The 25,487-nt window shown below is 43.2% G+C and overlaps 1 protein-coding gene across 1 annotated transcript in view; it reads right to left on the bottom strand.

Annotated features, from left to right (window-relative positions):
- Nucleotides 1-25,487, bottom strand: part of APOD (apolipoprotein D) — a 44,235-nt gene extending 18,748 nt beyond the window's left edge. Inside the window, exon 1 of the mRNA XM_016200167.2 lies at nucleotides 25,400-25,487. Within this exon, the coding sequence (XP_016055653.2) occupies nucleotides 25,400-25,450 (51 nt within the window). The 5' untranslated portion in view covers nucleotides 25,451-25,487. The remainder of the gene's footprint in view (nucleotides 1-25,399) is intronic.

Below are 25,487 nucleotides of genomic sequence, written 5' to 3'. Positions count from 1 at the left end.
GGTATTCAAGACAAGTGTTGGGGGAAAGCCAGGGCTAGAGGCAGAGATTTGGAAATCATAAGCACATAGATGGGCTTCAAAGTCATGGGACTGGATGGAGGTACCAAGGGAAAGCGTACAGTAATAGAAGGAAAGGATGCTCAAGACAGATCCCTGGTACCCTCTAACCTACAGAGGTTGAGTAAAGGAGAAGGAGCCAATGAAGGAGACAAAAGGAACAGAAGACGCTGAGCTCTCACAGAGCCAAGGGAAGAAAATGTTTCAAGAAGGAGGAAATCATCCACCTTGGCTGAGAGGTTAAAGAAGATAAAAACAAAGAAGTGGCCACTGAATTTAACAATGTGGAGGTCACTGGTGACCTTGACAGCAGTCTCTACAGAGTAGGGCGGATAGAACCAAATTTGAGTGGGTTGGTAGGGGCAGAGGAGGCAGCAACTCTCTTTAAAATTGAAGGAAAGTAGATAAATTTGTTAAGAGCAGAAAGGAGACATGGAGGTTAAGAGAGATGCTAAGAGCATGCACATGAGGATGATCCAGTTGAGAAGTATGAACCATGTAGGGGAGGGGAGTGGAGATTGCAAGAGCAACCCTAAGTAGGAGAATGGGACGGGACCCAGAGCACAAGTGGAGAGGCTGGGTTTTGAGAGGAGCAAGGGTTCTGAGTCCATAGAAACAAGAGAGAAGGCAGACGGTAGGTCACCAGATGCAGGGAGGTATATAGATTTGGTAGTGAGAAGATGCAGGAGTTTCTCTTTGTGTGACTGTGGTCAAGTCACGTATCTTGCTGAGCTATGTTGGAGAAACAAAACAGGTTTGCTCTGATCATGGTGGCTTCTCTGGACACAGTCATTCAGCTAATTATACCCTCCTTAACATCTGCTTCATTCAATAAGGGACATAGAAGGGAAGGTGCAGAGTTCAACCTAGAATGAATTATAATAGCCCCTAACTATTGAACATGACACATCAGGTCCTGTATAGGTGCTTTCCATATATTAGCTCTAATTGTCACCACACCCTTCAAGGCAGGGATTAGTACTGTTTGTATTAGAGAGAGAAAAAAACCTGCGGTGGAAAGAGGTGGTCAAGCAACTTCTCTAAAGTGATGAACTGAGAATTTAAGCCTTGAGGCCTGGCTCTAAACTCACACTTTTAACCACCTATATCCTATTGCCCCAACATAGAGAGGGGGGAAAGGGTTTAGCTAGGAGAGTGGCCAGGGGCTAATGCCCTCAGGCAAAATACCTAACAACCTCCTTAGCAGAGAAACATGAAAACGGCCACCTGAAAGCAGAGGAGATGAATCCAACCATTTAGTCCACAATCTAATACTATCATCGGTCAAATTCCAGGGGTTGGGACATCTGCTGCCACTTACCAGCACATTAGCTAAATCCTTAGTCAGGTTATTGTGGCCTTCAGCTTTTCCAGATGTTTGGTGGAAAACAATCTTCTTCCAGTTTTGCAATGCTGTATAAAATGAGGTCAGTTCTTATGAATACATATAGGACAGTAGGGCCTTGTCCATACTTTCTAACATGGACAACATTCAGGATTTTTCCATATATAAGCAGTAAGAATTCTGTTTTGTTTTTCTTCATTTTCTAAAATAATAAATAAATTGGTTGAAAAGAGTCCAGGTCCAGAATAGGACAATGGGGCTCTTGCCCTGGTTCTCTCATTTCTTAGATGGGTGAGCTCAGAGAGTATCCCAAGCTTTCAGTGAGGGGTTCAGCTATCAGGTGTTTATAAAATAGAATCCATGGAACTCCAGGGGAAATTGATAGAATTGTATTATGGTATAATTGAATTCCTATGTGATCCCGTGTCTTTTATTTCATGCTTTTATGGACTTTTTGTCAACCTGCTAAAGCGGTCCATGGCACAAAAAGGCTAGGAACCTGCCAGAGGACCCTCGGGTCCCTGCTTGACTTGGCATAATCCCATTAACATACCTTCTGGGAACTAAACTTTTTTTTAACAAAGTCCATCTGAGCACGGAGAAGTGAAGGGAAGTTTCCCAATGCTGGTTGTCAGGTCAGTAAATAAAAGGTGATGGAGCTTCACGTATGAGTTGGGCCCAGGCCAGCAGAGGGAGAGACACAGGCTCTTGTATACTGTGGTCATCTGGGTATTGGGGCTGCATCATCCACACCTTCAGATGTGCGTTTGGGGACCACCCTGAGAGGCAGGAGCAGCCTGCAGACTGAAATATCTCAGGGACCAAGTGCAGCCTTGAGGGAGAAGAGAAAGTGGCAGCAGGAGGACCACGACCTGGTCCATCCTTCTACCTCCTGTGTTATTTCCACTTCTGTACGACAACTTCTGACAATAAAGTGTGATGTTAAATGAAGCCTGGTTATAAAGTTATTGCTGACTGATTAGCCAGCTATCAGATACTGGACACTTGTTATGCTGGGTACTCTGCACATATTCTCCTTCAAGCCCAGAGCAACCAGATAAGGTAGACATGATTATAGCCATTTGATGGAGGAGAGAACAGGCGTACTGCAGGTAATTATCTTGCCCCGAGTGCCTGAACTGGGACTCACACCCACTTCCACAGCTGCCTTCTCGTGAGTGGGAGCCATTGGCCAATCTCTTGGTCCAAGGCAGTCCTTTCCCTTTCAGACTGGGACATGGTTTCTATGTCTTCATCCAAGTCTCTAAGAAAATGGCCAACTTTGATTTATTGGTTTATTAGTTACTTTGTCAAAAGCACTGTTGTACTGTGTGTGGAGTTTTGTGCTTGGCCTAGAAGATTTCTTTTAAGTTTCTGAAATTAGTATTTACAAGTAGGTCCTCATTGGAACTATGAGGAGAGTATTACTGGGTTGCAGAATCACAGTTGCACTCCATGAAGAACGGCAATGGTTTTTCATGGGCTACATCCCCTGGAAGGGGCAAGTGGGTGGGCAGAGGAGTGGGTATGGGGGCAGGAGGTGACTGAGAACCACAGATTTCAATGATTTAGGATTTGAGTGGAGGCTGTATGGTAGATCTATTACGGACTCAAGAACAGATCAGTGCATCCCCTGATCTTGCAAGCTTTGCATAGACTCTAAGAGCCAATGCTCCAGAATTATTGGTACAGTGAGCTATTAGAGCACTCTTTGTGCTTTTCTTTTCCAGATGTTTTGTTTTGGTGACCCTTCCTTGGCCAAGTGAACCTTAACTCTGATTACATATACCTAGGGTGCTTTTAAGACTGTTTCTTGCGTTCCACCTTCAATGGTTCTGATGTCATAGGTCTGTGTGAAGGCCTGGGCATCGGCAATTGTTAAAAGCTCTGCCAATGGTTTCAATGTGCAGCCAGGGTGAGACCCACTAAGCCATGGTCTTACTTGCCTTTGGACATCTCACTTGCTGCTCCCTTACCTGGAAGGCCTCCCTGCCCTCTCTACCAGCCAACTCTTTCTTATCCTCTACAAAGTCTTCTCTGAAACCCTGGTTGGGCTCTGTGACCCTCCTCTGTGCTCCTAAAGATGCTCGCATCAACTCACAGTAACCCATCACACAGCATCCCAGTCTGTCTTCCCTACAAGATTGTCTGTGGGAAAGAATGTGGCTTTATTTTTTTTGAAGCCCCAGCTTCTAGCACAGTGCATGGCACAAGATAGGAGCTTGGCAAATGTTTATTGACTAAATGAGGGGATGAAAATAATTGTGGGGGAAAGAATCAGAAAAATGGCCAGACCCATGTCTGGTCCTTCTGTTTGCTAAGGGCCCTGAAGACATCCCAGGAGAGCTCAGTATGAGTGTGTTTTGGGAGGTCTGAGGCTGAATGTGAACCTGATATTTGGAAAGACATGTACTCAGTATTTAAAAAGTATTCCAACAGTATTCCACAGGTTGTCATGATGTATATATACCATGACACAACAAGTTTTGAAATCTCAAGGGCTGCAGCCCCAGCTCCCACTGTGCAGCCATCACCTGGCCCAGAGTGTCTACCCAGCTTGAGTCAGCTGCCTCTTTGTCTCTCACAGAGATGTCGGTTCTGTCTCAAAGGAACAAAGAAAACATTCTGACTATGAGAGAATGGCTTTCAGGGTTTTCCTGATGCAGCCCTGGAGAGAAGACACTTCCACTTTTATGTCTGTCTGTTCAGTGGGGACCGGCATAGGCAGGGCCGTGTCCGTGGCCTTCGATCACGAGATTCAGAAAAAGACATCAGTGATGGAGCTTCCTCGGGGCAGGCACTCTGAGGTTTCTAGGTAGGATAACTGTACCTTTAATGGAAATGGAGAGGGACATGTAGCAGGAAGAAAGCTGCTTTTATTAAGAATCTACCCAGTGGCACTCAAGTGCTACTCCAAGGACTCTGTGTGTTAGTTAATTCTATTCCTTACAGCAATCCTGTGAACTAGATATTGTCTCCATATTATTTTCACCTTTGAGTTACTTTTCTTTAACAACTACATACTTTCAATCTCCAAATTCTCTTTACCCAGTCTCCCAAATTTCTGTTTCACCCCTTCCCTCTTCCCCATTGGTAATATTTTAGCTCAGGACATTCTCGAATTTGTCATGAGAAGGTTCGAATGTCAATAAACTCACATCGTGTCACAACCTTAGTGGGAACTATATTTGGACCTGGGTCTTGGGTTAAAGGAACTTTCTCTGTTGAGACAGTGATTCTGAAACTTACTAAGATTCCCTTGCAGTTTCTGACTAATCCACTTAGACTTCCTTTTGCCTTCCTCACCCCCAGGTTTAAATCTTTGACCTGGTCTTATAAATCAATCATTTATTAATTTAACAAGTGTTTACTGAGTACTTCCTAAGGACCAGACATTTTTCTAGGCACCAGGAAGATTAGACATACAAGATAAAATCCTTGCCCTCAAGGAGTTTGCTCTTCTAGGTCTTTTCCCCTCTGAGTAGTTGCTTCGGTCACTTGCCTTCAGCCTCTCTCATCTGGAGCAGTGGCCTTTACAGCAGAAGCTAGACGTGGCCATTGACCAGGCAAACTCCTGAAGATTCAGAAGCTCTGCATCCTGTCATGAAGGGTTCAGGGCCACTCTATTCTACCCATCCAGGGGCTGCAAGTGGTCTCTTATCTTCCCCATCCCAAGCCACCTCCACTCAAGAGAAGGAGAAAGGTTAGGGACTCTCAGGAGCTCGGGTTTCTAGCTCACCATGCAGGTACAGCTCTGGATCCCTGAGACCACAAGGGAGAGGGGGATCCTCTGGTCTCCAGGGCAAAATGTCTATTGACCTGAGGTGGGCCAGGAATCCTTTTATCTTTAGTGTCATGGACTCTCAAGTAAACATGACTTATATATATTTTGCCCTTACTGACTAAATGTCTGCTTTCCAGGTACATTCTGTTTCTTTGAACTGAGCCGCTTTGATGTAGTTAAAAATAACAAAAGTTTAGGAAAATAAACTTTTCAAAGAAAACTATGTGAAAGAAAGATTTGGATCATCAAATAGGGAAATTTAAATAATGAATAGAAGGCCTGTGATTTTATTATAAAGGTCAAGGAAGGCTCATCTGAAGGAAGATCCCTGGGCCTGAAGGGGATTTCTACCTCACAACCCTAAGGGATGAACACACATTTGCCTTTTTTCACTCTACAGTTTGGCCTGAGATTATCTTCATGTTGTTACAGTAACTATTTCAGGTTGAGAATTTCACTTCCTGGAGATTTACCCTAACTCGCTCAAAAGAACCTAATGGATGCCCTTCAGATTAGGCATCAACCTAACACACTCCTTGCCCTTTTTCTTCCAGTAGCCACGGACCAGGGTTGTGGAATTTTCCAGAGGCTGGTGCTTCCATTTGATGAGACGTGACTGGATTTCCCAGCACCCTGTCACTTCAGAAGGGTCATTTGAAAAGATGTCTATGGCCTGCTTAGGGAGAATTACAAGTTCCATGTGGCAATGTGCTTGGGCAGGGGTGGCTTCAACTGAGGCCCTGGGGAAATGGGATTAAAGCTGGGAGAAGGCAAAGTTAAACACACACACACACACACACACACACACACAGCAGCCAAAAAACGAACAATGGTACAAAGGAGGCACTGTCCCTGTGAGCTGATGAGTGGAGGGGTCGGCACAGGCACAGCCCAGGTCACTTGTACCAGGCCTCCCACAGCATCCGTGTTAGGTTGGGAGGAAGCACATCCCTGGTCCAGGGACAGCATGGGCTGAGGAAATCGTCCGGGGATGAGTGACTACATCAGGACATCCTACAGAGCAGAGGGATACCCACAGGACTTTATACTTGAAAACTGGATAAGCAGAGGGTACTTTCCAGTTCTACCATGTGAGTTTTGCAGTGTAGACTGACAAATAGATTCATTCGAGCGGTCTAGCGAGCATTCTGGCTTGAAATGCACAGTTTAACTGCTCCTTATTCAGATTAGCTAACCCAGATAACCGCCAGACCTTCAGGCCTTGCCGGGATCTGTGGACAGAGATGTGGGTTTAACTTTCAGGAGGTGCCTTCAGACCTGTGGCTGCTTCTAACACATGTGATCTTAGATGAACCCAGACAGTTGGTTATTCTGCTTGCTCTTTAAAAGGCCCCTTCCTTTCCAGAGAGGCTATGATTTTACAGAGACCAGGAGCTAAACAGGGTTGGGAATGAATCATGCTGCAGATGGCCGCTGGGTGGAAGGAAGGATTCATGTGACTGAACATGTCCACTGTGTTCCTAGACCCAACTCAGACCCGAGACTCTTGGGGATGACAGAGTTTGTAGTCTCCTCTCAACGATGTTATAGCCAACGAAGGCTTATCCTATTTTGACTTATTTTAATTTTGGTGACTTGACAGGCTGTCATTATTTACACCCAGGGATTGAATCTGGAAAGAGCACAGGTCTGTGAATAAAAACAGGATTCCAGGCCCAGTTTTGCCATCAACTGGCAGCTGACAGCAGCAAGGCAGTTCCTCTTCCCAGATCAAAGTTTCATGCTCTTTCCTGCCGCTTTAACATTCCCTGACTGTGATTTGGTACCTAGTATGGGAAGCAGACAGGACCCCAGGCAGGTCAGGGGAATCAGAAAGGGAAGTTAGGGGAGGGTCATGTTAGCTTGGGAACCATTAAAACCCTTGGATTATTACATAACTCTGTACACATCTTTACATGAAGTCCACTGGCTGCGTTCCCTCTCTCAAATCATCAGCTCTCACCAGGGCCTGTGGGCTTCCCCAGAAGCACCCAGACTCACTGGGCCCCCTTTGGTTTTCTCTGCGCGCTGTCACCACCCAGGCTGAGAGCCCGAGAGAGCTACGGGGTGAGGAAGGAGGGCACATGGAGAGTGCTGTTGGGGAAGATACTTCTATTTTAAAACTGTTTGCAGTAGGCCCTCCAGCCTGGGCACTGAGAGGAACAGTGGTGGGTAAATAGCATTTGCTCTTCTCTTCAGATGAAACTGTTTGTCTGAAACAGGAAATGCAAACACAGGCTCTATTTTTCTGCACTCTTTTACTCTAATGGGAATCATAATAGTGGTGCAACCCAGCGGGTGATTAATAAACCTATCTTAGGTTCACAAAGGGGCTGTAAGGAAGCCAAGAAGCACGCTCCCCAGGGCAGGATTTGGAGATTTTGCAAATCCCAAACTATTTTCTTGATGAACTGTAGTAACCCACCACAAGACAGAAGAGATGGAGTCAAACTCCAAGTACATCTTGTCCTCATAGTTTGTTTGGACACCAGAAGAATTTCATCTGTGTGTCGCTCTCATGGTCTTACCCCATGAGCTTGTTCAGTGCTCAGTCTAGCGGCCTCTTGTTGAATATAAAGGTCTGTCTTTCCCACACGGAATGACTGGCCGAGAAGGGGCCAGTCCGTGATTCCATGGGTTGGTTTACTTGCAGGACCCAAATGGTCTGGTTGCTTCTCCCACCAAATTGCAGAACTGATTATTTGAGGGGGAGGATTCATCATCAAAATATGATTAAGTGTTGTGGCTGAGAGATTAGGACCTTGGACTCCAGGAGAAAGACAGACCTTTTATGATAAGCATCAAGAGGTCAGATCAGAACCAGTCTTGGGATTTTAGTGAGAGCCCTGAGCCAAACTGGAGAGGGTAGAAAGAAGTACCTCGCTGGTTTTGGACAATTTTTTTGTTTGTTTTTTGTGGGAATAAAAGGTCATGCCCTCCTCTAGTGCAAATGAAATCTGGAACTCAGGTGCATAGAATGCTCCCACAATTCTCCCCTTCCAGGGGGCTTGTCCTTTCCCTCCCACATGCTTCTCAGGCAATGAGGGTCCCTTTCCTGATTCTCCATCTCCATCCTTCACGCCCTTTCCCAAAACTTCCCTTGATGCTCATTTCACCCACTTTGCCTGGATACAAATGATGGAAGAGGGCAGTGAGCTTATCTCCGCACCTACCCTTCATCTGTCAAGAGGGCTCTGGGGCTGGCTTGGCTGAACCTCCAAACTTGGGGATAAATAAGGAAGAAGCCTGAGAGAAGAGAAGCTGAGGAAGACCAGGCTGTGATGTGGGGGCAGAAGCCAGCTTGCCTCTTGTTGACTCACCTCCACAAAGAATTAGAGCAGGAGGAGGCAGTGCCCTTGGTGAATCCCCTGATCTGTCTCTTGCTTCAACAGTGCTTGGGCAGGACAGACCCAGGGACGCCCCTTCTTCCAGCCTCTGACCACCCTCCTACCTCTTTTCCAGTCACCATCTTTGGAACGATCTCAGCCATCCTCAGCCTCCGAGATCAGCCAACACCATTTTTTGACCTTAACTCTTTATTGCTGAACAACCATGAGCTCCCAAATTGGTCGGAATTATTCCACTGAGGCGGAGGCTGCTGTCAGCCACCTGGTCAACCAGCATCTGTGGGCCTCCTGCACCTACCTCTCTCTGGGCTTCTATTTGGACCATGATGATGTGGCTCTGGAGGGCGTAGGCCACTCCTTCTGGGAGTTGGCCCAGGGAAGCCAAACACCTCTGGAAGACGTGAAACCAGCGTGGCAGCCACGCCTCTGCCAGGACCTGCAGAAGGCTTCCCAAGAGAGTTGGGTAAAACTACAGAAGCCCTGGGAGGCTTGGGTGAAGAAACTTTGGTTCTTTTTTATTGCCAGTAGGTTTTATCCAGCCATGGAAACAGGGATGAATTGTAAAGCTTGGTCTTCAGGTATGCCCTGGCTTTCATTTAAAGCCAAATATTTAGTTCAGTTTTAATTTTACTTTATACTGCTTATTAGATCCATTACGCAGTGATAATTACATTTTTTTTATGTCCACAAACACCAGTTCTTCACTTCTTTTCTTTAACCCTTAGCCATGCAATTCTGAAGATATGATACATATTAAATGGAAAGTTATCTCTTTTTGTTTTTTTATTGTACTTTTGTGGACAATTAAAGTATATAGTTTTTAGTTGGTATAAGGTATAAAGATCAAGGAAAGTCTAATTCAAGTCGAAAACCAACAACATTTGGCAGATGACAAACTTCCCCAGGGCTCTACGTCTGAGAGAGATTCTAGCACCAAGTTCAAGCGCTGTATCATTGATCTGCCCCAGGTATCTCTCTTACCAATGATACTGTAACTTAGAAGTAGCACCTATATTTTAAGTGGCTCATGCTGAGATGTAAGATGCTGTTGGCAATATTTACTTTAAAAACATACAAACGATAGTTCTCTGTTTCATTGCTCCAGCCACTCTAGTGATTGTACAGAAAAGCACTTTTGTAACTGTTTTTTGTATGGGATGATAGAGGTAATTCATGTTCTATGAAAAAAAATGTGGAAAACTCAGGAAAGCACAAAGAGGAAAAGCACACAGGAGCCAGTAATCCACCCGTCAGAGAGAACCACGGTTAACAGTTGGTATGTCTGACATATAGAGTCGTAGGGGCAGAGAGGCATACATCTTTTAAAACATAAAACGAGATCTTGTGGAGGGCTAGGGAGACACAAAGATGACAGAGATGCTGCAGCTGCATCAGAGTTCATGCAAGACCTTCTGACACAGACGTGGAAAATCTGAGCCAAACCTGGGCCCTTCTAGGATGAAGTTCTAGGAACCTGGCCTTCTAGACTACCTCATGGTACAGACTGGTTGTGCTTCAACAGTTCTGGTTCTGGAGTACCCGTGGCCTGCTCAGGTTTCACAGCAGGTCGAGTTCCCTCTAGCATTTCTGCTGCCCTGTAGCTCCCCACATGGACCTTGAGGAAGGTCACAAATAAAATCTAACTTTTCTCTCTCCTTTGTTCCCTTAACCAGGATTCTTGGCACTCATTAGCCAAGCTTCTCTGTAATTGGCTTATTATTTATGATATTTGCTCCAAGAGTTTTATGCTTTGCTCTCCTAAGATATATTGTGAGAGAAGGAAATACGGTTTTTCCATTGTTCCATTTTATTCCCTTTTATGTTAAATGTATAAAATGGCTCCTCATGCATTTCTCACAGCCTGTACCAAAGAAAACTTTCCTTTGGTTGTGTCTTCTAATGACTCCACACAGTTTGGTTTGGGGCCAGGTCTATTAAATATTTATTCCACAAAATTTTATTAAGCACCTATATGGGCCAGGCACCATTCTAGGTGTTGGGGATATAGCAATGAATGAATCAGAGAAAAATCCCATCCCTCCTGGAGCTCTCATTCTAGTGGGACCAGATAGACAAGTGCCTGTTGATACCATGCCAGTTCATTCATTCATTCATCCATCCAACAAATAGTGAGCTCCTACTGTAATGACTTTGTAATGTGTCCACTTGACTAGGCTGAACAGCATTTTCCAGATGTCCTTCCCTATGGGTTTTTGGGTAGGGCAGACCACCAGAGGGATTCTCACATGAGATTTGGAAGGTGGAGGGGAAACAGCAGCCATTTCGTAGCTCACACACATTGTCTCCGGAGTGTAAGGGCCATGACTTTATCCCTTTTGTGTCTCCTCATAGTACCAAGCAAAGTGCTGTGCACCCAACAGGAGAATTGATGTTGTTGATAACTTCATACAAAAGCTTTCCACCTGTGCAAAGTCAGCTTTTGAAGCTTTTAGAAGTTGGGGCCTCAACTGTGGACTCAGGACACAGAGACTCCAGCAGGGAACTAGCAGGTCTTCTAATGTTTCTCACAATGGTTCCAGGTCTAGTTACTGGCTTTGGATCCAGAAGAACTATGCTCCTCAGGTTAGGACTTCTACAGATTAGAGGAAGAACTACACTGAAAGGCAGCAGACAAGCCAATGTGATGAGGAACAGAGGAAAGCCCCTTTCTTCCCAAGTGAGGACATGGCTTTCAAAACAAGGAAGAACACTGTTCTTTTGGAAATTCCCAGTTCTCCTTACTGGTTTGCTCTTGGGGCAATATCAGTATCCCACTGTCATTCATTGGCTTCTCCAGGTTGACTTTAAGCTCCTTTAGCTAGGTGCTGGCATGCTGATAGGCTATTTAAAAATTAATAAATAAATGAATAAATTCAATAAACAACAACAACAAAAGCACAAGAAGAGAAATTAGGCTAAATTTTTTATTTGAAAGTTAGTGACCAACCCTGGAATCTGACATTTTCTTCCTGTGTCAGAACATCCAGTTTCTGAGGTTCATCTACCCCAGGGGAAACTAAGCACCAGACATTTTCCGGATTTCTGTTATGAACATTTTTACAAACATGGATCCATGAAAAAAGCCCAGCTGTCATCTTTAAAAACAACAGTGTTCCTCAGCCTTATACTCTGCCCCTAATTAGCAAAGACATAAAATATCATGGTCTCTAGTGAGACCTGTCACAGTTCACTCACCTTGGTTATTAATAGCCTTTACATGACATAAAGCAAATTACCTGTCATGGGTCAGCTGAGAAAAAGAAATCATTAAAATTCAAGCCAAAGGGGGAAAATGCATATGTAAAGGTTTAACCCGAGGTCACCAGTCTAAAGTTCTCAACCAGAAAATGTCACAGTCTTTCCTCCCATGAGGCACGTGGGTAGGAAACACATTTAGCAGCATCAGTAGAGTTGCCGAAGTGTAGCCTTCTCTTAATTGCAACAGAGGAATGGCAGCCGAGATTCTGCCTCCACCTCTAGGATGTGCCTGTGACCTGGCTTCCATCTTGGACTCAGAGGCCAAAGCCTGGAACAGCCTTGACCTACCATCCTGCACTGTAGCAATTGCTCAAGAAGGTTTAGCTCAAAACTCAATGTTTTTGCATGAAGCACTTGCAAAATCCTTTGTTATCAAAGGCCTTTGCCTAGAGTCTGGAGAGGATTACAAAAGATCCTTTTTCTGCTTTCTTCCTTCAGTTTATTTCTTAGGAAATTACCCCCAGACCTGCCAAAGTCACCAAGAGCTGAAGGATTTCATTGGTGCCTTCCCACATGGAACATTTGGACATCTCTCATGATGTTTTCCACTCCTATTCCCTGAGGAGGAAAAAGAGGATCTGGCAAAGGAGGACTGTTTACCTCTGGTCTCTTGGCTGCCCTGATCGAAAGACTCCAAGTGGCAGTTCCAGGAACAAGGCTGGAGCAGACATGTAATTTATTGCTTGTATCTTTGGCTTTCACAGTGAGTGGCCCCACTGTCAGGTGAGGGCTCCATTCCTTTTGTCCAGGTGTTTTGCCTTCACCTTTGTTTCATTACCACATTTTCCTGTCTTTTCTGCTTTTTGTCCATCTATCCATTCATAAATCCACTCACTAGCCACCCACCCATCCATCCACCCTTCTCTCCATCCATTCAGCCATCCTTCTACCCATTCCTCCAAACCTGATGTCTTACTATATGCCAAACTCTGTGCTAGAAACTGACTAAAGATAAGAACAGTCCCTGGCCCCAATCTTGTGGAGGAGGCAGACATGTGCATGAATAACTTTAATATGTGCGGAGACTGAGGCGTGCATAAGACCAAGGGACTGATAGTGTCCAAAGGAGAAGCACTGCCTCTAGCTGTCACCCCTGTGGTGGACTTTCTCTTAAAGTGGCCCCTATGATCCCAACTCCCGATGTTCATGCCCTTCTGTGGTCCCCTCCTGTTAAGTGGGTGGGACCTGTGACTTACTTCTAATCAACAGAATATGGCAAAGGTGACAGGATGTGGTGATTATGTGCACGGGATTACATTATTATATCACATAAAGCTGCAGTGATCATCTTGCTGGAGTCTCTGTCTCCCTTTCTGGCAAGCGGCCACCTTGGGAAACCTTAAGGGCAGAGAACTGCAGGTGGGCTTTAGGAGCTGAAGGCAGCCTCTAGCCAACAGCTAGTAAGAAACTGAAGCCCTGCATCACATAGCTACTGGAACTGAACTCTGCCAACAAGCCGAGGGGCTTGGAAGTGGCCCCTTCCCCAGCAGAGCTTTAGCTGAGACCCAGCCCCAGCTGACACCTTGATTGAAGCCACTGAGACTCTAGAGAGAGGACCCAACTAAGCTGTGCCTGGACTCCTTACCCACAGAAACTGTCAGATGATATATGTGTGTTGTTTTAAACCCTATATTTGTGGTAATTAGTTATGCAATACTAAAAATCTGTTACAGCTCCTGAGGAACAGCTGTGAGAACGTCAAGTTCTGGGAAAGGGCTGACAGCTGGGGGAATGCCTCGAATCTCCATGTTCATTCATTTAGTTATCCAGCAAGTGTTCACTGAGCACTCACTATGCATGAGGCACTGTTCTAGGCACTGTTCTAGATACATTGAAAAACAAAAGAAAATCCCTCCTCTCATGAGGCTTACATTCTAGTCAAGGAACACAAACATTAAATTAATAGGTTTATTATATCATGGTATTAGATGATGAATACTGCAGGAAAGGGTAGATAAGGGGGTTGGGAATGCCAGGGAGGGGGACTGAAAATTTTTAGGGGAGGTCTCACTGAAAAGGTGACACTTAAGTAAAACTTGAAAGAGGCAAGGAAATATTACACCAGAAACTCCAGGCATCTGCCGTGTGTACAACTCCAAGCATGGGAACAAGGTCTCGTCCTCCCCTGGGGGGTCATAACTGCCCTTTTCAACCTCATTTCCGGCTTCTACTCCCCCACTGCCCAAGCCCACCCTGCATCCTCAACTCCTCCTAACCCTGGGCCACCCCTCAGAAGGGCCCATCAAGAATGCGGCTCCCCACTCTGCCCACCTGACAAAATGCGTCTCCTCCCGTCACCTCAGCAGGCATCTCATCCTGAAGCCTCCCTGCACCGCTTCCCTGCAGGGCGGCAGCCCCCCTCCACCCTCCCTCCGGGTTTGTTTATGATTTTATTGTGACCTTTCCACTTTCCACACCTGTTACAGCCACTTGCCTTTGTCTCTTGAAGAGATTGTGGGCTCACTGAGCGCAGGGGCCTTGACTTGTTATTGCTGAATTTCCAGACTCTGGCATATTACAAGTGGTAGTTGTTGAAAAAACAACTTTCCCCTCCCCTCCCCTCCCCTCCCCTCCCCTCCCCTCCCCTCCCCTCCCCTCCCCTCCCCTCCCCTCCCCTCCCCTCCCCTCCCCTCCCCTCCCCTCCCTTCTCCGAACATCTCTGAACATCTCTTTCTGCCTTTGTCTTCTCTTTCTCAGTCTGCCCCTGTTTCTCTTTGCCATACACATGTAGACTCATGCACATGGACACTCATAATCATATGTACAAGTCTCTTTTGACCATCTTGAGGACAGGTAAGAAGGAAATGAGGGTGGGATGGGGTAGGATTGGGATAGAAGAGAAACCTTTACTTCAAGGGAAAAGCTAAATATAACCACATTATTATCCCACGTCCACCTTTGGAGGAAACTCATTACTCTTATCTTCGTGTTCTTGCAGTTTCCTCGCAGTGGCTCTATTGATGTTTTGGATCAGATAATTCTATTGTCCTGTGTACTGTCGGATGTTTAGCAGCATCTCTGGCCCCTAACCACCAGTAGTAGCCTCTAATTGTGACAATCAGAAACATCTCTAGACATTGTCAAATGTCCCTTGAAGGCAAAATCCTCTTTCCTCCATTGGGAACTGCTGCTGCAACCTTTTCTCCCAGGATAGGAGGCATTTATCTGCAATTTTCCAGGCAGTGTCATAGGCATACAACTTCCACAGGGTGCAACAGAGAACACAGTGCCTGTCCTGACAGAACAGCAACCTCAGCCTGTTCTCAGCTGTCCCTAAATCTGACCTTTTTAGATCCAACACAGATCTTGTGGGGTCTCCAGTAGCTTACAGGGCACATTTGCGTGGCCCCTTTGGGGAAGACCTACGTCTAAGTCGGGACACAGAGCTTGGACTTCAGTCCCCACTCACCAGCTCTACTGGGCCCTTATGTACAGTCTACAAACTGCACACATGTGTACTGTGGCCCTGGACACAACCTTCCCTTCTGCTACTAGACAGTGGGGTGGCTACCAATGAGGTTTTTTTCCCTAAAATATGACAGCCCTGCTCTTACTAGCATAACCACAGCTGAGGCGATGTGCATCAGTGTGGGTGAGGTACAGAGAGGCACATTTTTTGCTTCTTAAAGCATCAGACTGTCTTTGCCAGATATAATTCATCTAGTAGCAGAATTTGGCCACCTGTGCAGAAGATCAGCCTAGCCTAGAAGGAGCAGGAGGCTACCTTGTTGTGAAAATCTAGGTAGAACTCAGAAAACATCTGGGATGGAAATGTAGACAGATGACTAGAGAAAATAATGACCCACACTTCCACGCCAGTTTCTGGGACTTTGTGTGACAAGAGTGACTTGCAAAGGGAAATTTGACTACGCATCTGACCTTAGAAGAATCCACCTTGGGAGGATTGATGTAGCTTGATCCTGACCTTTACTGAGCAGCAGTGGTGTAGGTACTGGCAGTTCAGCATGATGCCTAAAATGTTTAGATATGTTCAAGTACTTAGAGGAAGTTTATGTCATTTTTTATTTGGTTTATTGCTGAGAGAGTATTTAGACAGAATTTTCCAAATTCTACTTTTGAACCAACTTCTTCCACAGGTCTGACTTTCCCCACAGAATTGCATGTACATGCAAGACACAGCCTTGGATCCTCAAACAGAAAATTCCTGCAGCCACGTGTCTTTCCTAGAGAAGTGAAAGAATAATGGCTTTTAAATGTCACTAGCAAACACCCCGAGAAAGAAATGGTTTCTCTTCTTGAGTACAGAGCCCCAAATATGGTGATTAAAAAGTCTTTCTATTTAATTACTTATTGCAATTAAAAATAAAACAAACACTATTGTAGCAAAAGTCTTGCCGATGGAAGCTGCAGTCTGAAATTCAGGCACCTGCATGTCCATAATCCCACTCACCATGTAAGCCAATGACTGCAGGAAAGAATTAGTTTGCCTCTGATTGCATCTGACTGCCATCAGTGATGACAATAAACAAGGAAGAAAGACCAAATGATACTTGTGGGAAGCTCTAAAAAGGGCCTGGGAAACATTTTCAACTGAGGACACACAAGAGAAAAAAATCAACTGAGAGTCACATAGATCAAAGGCAAACTGACTCAAATTAGTCACCAGAGCAGTACAAGTTAAAATAACAAAGGGACATCACTTTATACCTATTAGATTGGTAGATGTTAGAAAGCAGAATAATGCCACATGTCGTGAGCTATGGGTTACAGGAAATCTCCTGAACTACTGGTGGAAGAGGGCACTGGTGCAGGTGGTCTAGAGTGAATCAGGATTTAGTCAAATCATATATATTCTGTGACCCAGCAATTCCTCTCCTGGTTTGTCTCAAAGAAAATCTCATACAGGTCCATAAGGGGTCACACAAGAGACGATGTGCTGCAGTGTTATTCACGAAGTTGGAGGCAATCTGGGCTCACTGCTGGAGTAATGACTCACGGTGGATGCACACCATGAAGTGCTATGCAGCACTTAGAAGGAAAAGGTTAGTTGTGTGCATAACAACATGGATGGATCCTAAAAATACAGTGCTATGTTTAAAAAGTATGAAACCAAACGATATATAACCACACTGCCATTTATGTAATTTAAAACATATGTATATCAAACAACAAAATATATTTTTTAAGAATACAAGATCCACATTAAACACATTAGGATGTTTACATATATAGAGGAATGAGAGCCAGAATTGGGATACAAGGGAATATGTAAATAAAATAAGAGGGGGACCTGGATGCATCTGTGATGACAATATTTTATGAACTGGAAAAGGCAAGGAACAAGGTCTCTCCTAGAACATCCAGCAAGGAATGCAGCCCTGCTGACACTCATTTTAGCCATTTAAGACCCATTTCAGACTACTGACCCCTGGAACTATAAGATAATAAATGTGTGTTGTTTTAAGCCATTACGTTTGTGGTAATTTGTTACAAAAGCAATAGGAAAGCCATACAATAACTATAATTAATATATTAAAAGAACTAGTGGAAGAGGTATATAACATACATAAACAAAGAGAGGATTTCACCAATGAGATGGAAGCTATTCAAACTAGTCAAATGCAAATGTTAGATGAAAAATACAATATCAGAAATAATTACTTTGACATTCTTATCAGTAGAATGGGCATGAAAGAAGAAAGAATCGGTGAACTTCAAGATAGGTGAGAAATTATGCAAACCAAAACACAAAGAAGAAAAAGGGTAAAAATGCAAAATATACATCCAAGATCTCTGGGACAATATCAAATGGTCTAACATATGTGTCACTGGATTCGCCAAAAGAAGACAAAAGAGAGAATTTGGGGGCAGAAGTAATATTTGAAGAGATAATAGCTGAGAACTTTCCAAAGTTAATGAAAAAAAGAAAGAAAAAAAGACCAACCACAGAGTCAGCAGCTGAGAAAACCCGAAGAAAGATTAACACAAAGGAAAACACACTTACCAGACCCGTGATAGTCAACCAGTTGAAAATTAAAGATATAAAGAAAACCTTAAAGGAAATCAGAGAAAAGAAAAACAGAAACAATAAATACAGAGGAACAAAGATAAAAGTGACAGTACACTTTCCAACAGGAACCATGCAAGCCAGAAACAAGAAAGTGGTATCTCTAAAGTACTGTAATAAAAAATATCTGTCAACCAAAAATTATTTACCTCGTGATAATATTGATATATATTTTTAAATCTAGATTTAAAGCTACCAACTTACTATTTGTTTTTATCTTATCTGTTTTTTGCTGTTGTTTTTCTCCTTTTCCTGTTTTCTTGTAGATTGAGTACTTTTTACAATTCCATTTTGTTGGCTTATTATATTACATATTAAATGTAAATAGTTTAGACTATTAAAATGTAAAGGTTCTGAGATTCGTCAGTCTGGGAAGGCGAGGATGGGTGGGTGGGGAGAGATTAATCTAAGAATTTATATGCATATGTGCATAACCTGTGGACACAGACTATAGTGTGGTGAAGGCCTTGGGGGGGGGGGTGCAGGGTGGATGGGGTCAAGGGGGAAAAACAAGGGACATCTGTAATACTTTCAACAATAAAGATAAATTAAAACATTTTAAAAATGCAAAGGTTGTCAGATTGTATTTTAAAAGTAAGACCTATTTGCTAAAAATAAAAACAACACATACATCAAAAAAACAGCTTCAGATATAAATACATAATCGGTTAAAACTAAAAGGATAGTAGAAGATATGTCACACTAACAATAATCAGAAGACTCGGCATCATTTAGATGCCAGTTCTCTCCAAATTACTCTACATATTCAACACTCTCTCAATCAAAACCCCAACAGATATAGTAGTTTTTGTTGTTGAAAATGATAAGCTAACTAAAAAATTTATACAAAATTGCAAAGAATTGAGAATAATAAAACAATCTTGAAAAGGAAGAACAAAGTTGGTGAATTTATGCTATCTGGTTTCAAGATTTACTGTAACACTACAGTAATCAAGACAGTGCAGTAGTCTTCTGCATATATATCCAAAGAAACCCAAAACACTTTTTCAAAAGACTACATGCTCCCCTATGCTCCCTGTGTTCATTGCCGCATTATTTACAATAGCCAAGATATGGAAGTAAACCAAGTGCCCACCAATAGACAAGTGAATAAAAAAGTTGTAGTACATATCTACAATGGAATATTACTTGGCCATAAAAAAGAATGAAATCTTACCATTTGTGACAACATGGATGGACCTGGAGGGTATTATGCTAAGTGAAATAAGCCAAACAGAGAAAGACAAATACCATATGATATCACTTATTGATAAGTAATATCTAAAGAACAAAATAAATGAACAAACAAAATTGAAACAGACTCATAGATACAGAGAACAGACTGACAGAGGGGGGAGGCCGGGGGGAGGGATGTTTCGGGGTGAGAGTGAAATAAGGTGATGGGATTAAGAAGTACTAATTGGCAGTTACAAAATAGGCTGGGGATGTAAGGTAAAGCATAGGGAATATAGTTAACAATACTGTAATAACTGTATATTGTGCCAGGTGAGCACTTGAATTATCAGAGGGAACACTTTATAATCTATATAAAGTTTATCTGCTGTACTGTACACCTGAAACTAACACAAAATAGTGTTGAATGCAAACTGTAATTGAAAAAAAAAGAGAAATAAAATACCATAAACATCCATAAAAAAAAAAAAGACAGTCTGGTAGCAGTATGAAGGACAGACATCTAGATTAAAGAAAGAATAGCGTCCTGAGATAGATCCTTGCATCCATGGCCAATTGGTTTTTGACTAAGATACTCAGGTCATTCAATAGGGGAAAGAATACTCTTTTTAATAAATAGTGTTAATACAGTGATATTCATTTGGGAAAAAATGAAATTCCACCCACACTTCACATCACATATAAAAATTAACTTGAAATGAGGCATAGACCTAAATACAGGAGCTACAACTCTAAAAACTCTAGGAGAAAATGTAGGCCAAAATCTCTGTGGACTTGGGTTAGGCAAAATTTTCTTGGGACATGAAAGGCATGAACCATAAAAGAGAAATTATCAATTGGATTTCTTCAAGTTTCATAATATTTGCTCTTCAAAGACATTGTTAAGAAAATGAAAAGGCAAGCCACAGCCTGGGAGGAAAATATTTGCAAACATATCTGATAAAAGTCTTATATTCTAAATATGTGAAGGGCTCTTACAATTTAGTAATGAGAAGACAAGTCAATTAAAGAAACAGGCAAAATATTTAAACAGACACTTTATCAAAGATATACGAATGGCCAATAAACATAAAAAAATGCTCACCAGCATCAGTGATCATTAAAACCACAATGAGGTATCGCTTCATACCCACTAGAACGGTGAAAATGAAGAAGGCTGAGCATAGCAAGTGGACAACAGGATTTCTCAGGCATCGCTGGTGGGAATACTAACATTAGAGCCACTTCGGAAAACAGTCTGACAATCTCTTATGAAGCTAAACACACACACACCATATGACCCAGCAATCCCACCTCTAGGTACTTTCCCAAGAGAAGTAAAAACACATGTCCAAATCAAGGTACTCAGCTTCTGTGTGCATTACTATTTCTCAACTAAACATGTAGCCATTATAAATATAATAAGACATCTTTAAAAAAATACTCTAGCTCCTTAAAACTGGAAAGAATGTGTACGTTTTATGTCATTGATATTAAAGGAAAAAAATTACAAAGTAATAGGTGACAAATTTAAATTAGGATTTCTCCTTCCCAAAACGTATAAAGTCTAGGTAATCCAAGTCCTAATTTACAGGTAAACTGAATGTCATATGTGAAAATTATATTTTTGTTTTAACACATTAAATAAAATGAATTAAAAAACACACATGTCTACATGAAGGCCTGCTACACAAATGTTCATAGCAGCTTTATTCATATTGACCCCAAATGGAAACAACTCTAACATCCATCAGCTAGTGAACAGATGAATATCTATGCGGTGATATCACAAACTGTGATAAATCCATACAATGGAATACTACTCAGTGACCCAAAGCAACTAACTACAATACATACAAGAACAGATGAATCTAAAAAGCATTATGCTAAGTGAAAGAAGCCAAACACAGAAAACTGCATATTGTATCATTCCATTTATATGACATTCTAATAGATTTAAAAAATATATATATCTTTATTGATTTCAGAGAGAGGAAAGGAGAGGGAGAGAGATAGAAACATCAATTATGAGAGTCACTGATCGAGCCCACAACCCGGGCATGTGCCCTGACCGGGAATCGAACCCTGATCGCCTGGATCCTAGAAGATGTGATAAACAATGATAAAATAATATTTGTTATTGTTACCTTTGGGAATATCAACACTAAAAATAAATGCTGTGTTATAGTTTTAATCTATAGGCTCATACAAATTTGAATTTTTAAGGACCTCACAATTAGAAAGGATGTTATAGGTTACCTAGCCAACCTCTGACACAGGGCAGGAATCCTCCCTGCAGCACCCCCAGAGTTTGGAAGATCAGCTCTTCCCTTCACACTGGTGGAAGGTGCTCAGATGTCCCCCAGCAGCCGGGGTCCAGCGGCCAACAGCTGTGACTCCGAGGGAGACGGTGAGTTGAATTGGGCTCCTCTGCCTTTCAGCTTATTCGGGATCGCACGGATTATGTCTGTTTCCTGCTCGACCTGAGATATTTGAAAGCTGTGATCATATGCCCCTTGGAGTCCTCTCACTTCCAAGTTCAATATTTCCCATACCTTTAACTTCCCTCACATGAGATGGTTCCTGAGCCCTTCTGCACCCACCCTTCCCCACCTCCTTGGGCTCCGTTTGTCAGGCCCCCCTGAGGAGTGGGGTACCACCACCCAGCAGAACAGAGACTGATCATTTTTCTTGTCTGAAGCACACTGTTTTTATTAATACAGCCTAAACTTCATTTAAAGCCCCCTCCCCGCCCTTGTTGACAAGGGGCATTTGAAATAATGAAATGTATCAGATATATAAAAAGTGCTGACTGGAATAATCACCTAAGAACCCACCCCTCTGCTCTGACAATCTACTATGATGCCACATTTGCTTCAGACTTTTAAAGTCACATTTTCACCCACATTCGATTTAGACATTACAGCTACAATTGGAGGCCCCTAGAGACCTCTTTCAGACTCCCTCCTCTCTCTCCCCTGGAGAAACCGTTATCATGAGCTTGGTGTTCATCTTTCCCATGCATGTTTTTATATGGTTAAATGTATAACTCAGAAAATAATAGATAGCATTGCTTTGCATGTTTTAAACTTCAGTAAATTATGACACACTGTATATAATTTTCTATAACAAATTTTTGAGATTTAGCTATTGATTCATTTAACTATTTAGCAATCCAATGAATTTTCTACAATGTGTTTATTCATACTCCTGTTGATGGGCATTTAGGTTGTTTCCAATTGTCCCTGACAATGTTGAGTCCTCATGTGGGAGTTTCTCTGAGGCCCGGTGTGGCTGGGAAGGCTGTCATTGGATGTGTGCTCCTCCTTTACTAGACATCACACACTTCTGTGCCATCTGATTCATGCTAAGCTGTGTTCAGCTGATTTTATCATATCAATGCCTATCATGTGAGGTCTTCCCCAATATGTTCTCCTTTTAAAAAGCCAAAATTGTACTCCTTGAATGTCTCCTATAGGCAAGATGCTGTGCTAGGCACTATGGGCATACAGAAAAACAGTAGGTCCTTTGCCTTTGAGGAACTTACAAATAAATGAAGGTAAATTGAGGGCAGAGCTGGGTCTGTAGATGGAGCTTCCTCACTGATACTTCTAATAATTTATGCAAACCCACCAAGGAGATGCAGGTCCTGCTACTTGGGAAAGGAGCAGAAAAGTGAAACGTGATGACTGACTATGTGCTGCAGACCTGACAGCACCTTTCCTCCAAGGATCACCTCTTTCCGTTTCATAATCCTTTACCTGTGTAGTGTTTCATAGTGCACAAAGTGCTTGCAGATACATTACCTAATTGTTTCTAAGATCTTCCCTGGGAAGCCAAGAGGGCACCTGTCATCATCCCACTGTGCAGAAGGAGGACCTGAGGCACAGAGGGGGAAGTTAATTGTACCACATCATGAGGCCAGAAATGGCAGAGCCCAAGCTAGAATTCGGGTCTCCTGACTCCAAGTCAGTGTCTTCCCCCAAATACCACTGACTCCCCACAGCTAGAAAACCCTGGGAAGGCCTCTCAATCTGTCCTCAGATCAGGCTGAAAGATAAACATGTTATCAACAAAATCTCACGATATTAAATCTGGGCTCCTGACTTCCACGGCTGGCAAAATGCCCTGACAGCCAGGCCACAGGCTCTCCTAGGGTCGCACTCCTCAACTCTGCTTTAGGCCTGGGCACTCACAAGCCCCATGGGGAAGAACAATTCTATCTGTGGTTAGAAGTATCTATTTTCCAGAAAACACAGCCATAATTACATTTATAAAACTAGGGTACAAACAGCTAGAACTACTCACCGGTCCTCAAAATGTTTCTCCCCTTTTCCTCTATCAAACTTTTGCTCAGTTTCCTTTCCTGGGTGCTCTCACCTCCATTTCTGCCTACAAAATCTTACCCACACCTGAGTAGTAAACACAATATTGAAGAAGAACAAAGTCAGAGGATGGACACTATCCAACTTCAAGACTTACTTTATAGCTACAGTAACTGAGACAGCGCGGTACTGGGAAAAGAACAGACATGTAGATAAATGGAAGAGTGTAGAACCCAGAAATAGACCCATACTTAAGTCTTTAATCCATTTCAAGTTGAGTTTCATGTATGGTTTAAGATAAGGATTCCAAAGTCATTGTTTTGCATGTGAATATCCAGTTTTTCCAACGCCATTTATAAAAGAGACTGTCCTTTCCACATTGTGTTCTTAGAGTCCTTGTCAAAGATTAGTGGAAAGCATATGCATGGGTTTATTGCTGGGCTTCCTATTCTGATCCCTTTGTCTATGTGTTTATTTTTATGCCAATACCATACTGTTTTGTTTACTAAGGCTTTGTCATATAGTTTGAGTTGCCACCAGCAAGGGAAATACATAAAAATTTTAGCAACATTTTGTCTTATTCTCTTACCCTGACACATTAAAGATGATCTTTAAGATCAATAAGCTGAATAACAGCCTACTCTGTGGCATAATTTGACTTTTCAATGGTGGTGAAACACACCAAATAAGTCACTGTCTTAGGAAAAAAAATGTTGTTTTTGAGAGAGAAACAGGAGAAATGTAGCAACAACTTGTACTCATGAAAGGTTCTTTCTTTGGGAGTTTATTAAAACAAACAAAAACCCCAGATGCCTTTAGATGGTTATTGTGTTTCAAAATGTTGACTTGTTAAATCCAAGGACCCTCCCTGTGTTCCAGAAAAACAATTTCTCGCAAGAGAGACAGCAGTGAGGAAGAAGTCTGTTTGATTGGATTAGTGCTTCCTAAAGCACCCATTAGATACCTTATGTTCAGGTTCACGGGGGCATACGCATCTAGGGCGAATCACCATGGTTTTTGTCCTCAAGATGCTCATACTCAAGCTGTAGAGAGAGCTAGTGCTCAGCCGAATAATTAAATTCAACATTTTCATTAAACACATTGGTTCTGCCATTACACAGACCTTCACTGTGTGTGACAGCATCAGCATGTAGCCCCTGACAACGCCCAGCTTGGACAGTCTGTCCAGGGAGGACCTCTAGGTCCTTCTACGGTTGGGCAATGGATTGTGCTATTCCTCCCAATAGGAGGAGGGAGGGATGCAACGTGCCATATTTGTGGACCTGCTGGGCTACCTTAGGCTTTACATGGAACCATTCCCCTCTGTTCTCCAACCAAAGACACCACAGGCTCACTTCACTTGGGACACATGCAGCACCAACGGTACATAACCAGCCCCAGCTGAGCTCTGCCATCTGGTCTAGATGAAGAAAAGCCTGAGGTGCTATAGAGGCAAGCAGTTGACCTATTTGCCCATCCCAAAGGCCAGGTCAGAGAGCTCGTGGATGTCGGTTTGGCGCTGCCTCAGTGACCAAGGGACTGCTTACCGGGGTCACAGGTGATGCTCACTTCTGTTTGTTTTGAGGCCCTTGCCTAGTTGAAACTTTTCAGCCCAGGCACAGCTTTCTTTTTAACTCTGTGCCTTTTGCTAAAGAAGGCAAGTAGCTCCCCGTTGAGAAGAGGCAGCCGATGCAGCAGGGGAGCGGAGCCTTGGGACTGAGCAGGCCCGCGCTTCTAGTCGGGTCTCGGCAGAGTATTTAACCTCCCTAAACCTCAGTGTTCTCCCTGCATGCAGAACAAGCCCTTCTGGCTTCCAGCTGAAAACAGGTGTGTCCCCAGAAAACGAAAGATTGCAGAATAGCCTTTTGGAAGCCACCCTAAAAACCAGGCCTCTGTGAGAAAATCCTGGCCAAGAAGAGCACAAGGGAGAGAGAGAAGCACAGGTGAGCCAGGCTGGGGCCTTCCCTGAGCCCTGGCTCTCCTGGGACACCTGGGCCTCCCTTACAGAGTGTCCATATCTGCAGAGACTAATAAACCAAATAAAAATGGGCGTGGGTAGCACTTTACAATCACACACATTACCTCGTGTGTTCTCCAGGCCGCACGGGCGTTCGTTGCTCCCGGAAGTGTCATCCGCTGTGGAAACAGTTTCTACCTGGATCAATCATCC

Source organism: Miniopterus natalensis, chromosome 6, assembly GCF_054644295.1.
Source record: "Miniopterus natalensis isolate mMinNat1 chromosome 6, mMinNat1.hap1, whole genome shotgun sequence".
NCBI classification, from domain to species: domain Eukaryota; kingdom Metazoa; phylum Chordata; class Mammalia; order Chiroptera; family Miniopteridae; genus Miniopterus; species Miniopterus natalensis.
Note: the sequence above shows the minus strand (reverse complement) of the source record. Positions and strands in the feature narration are given on the sequence as shown.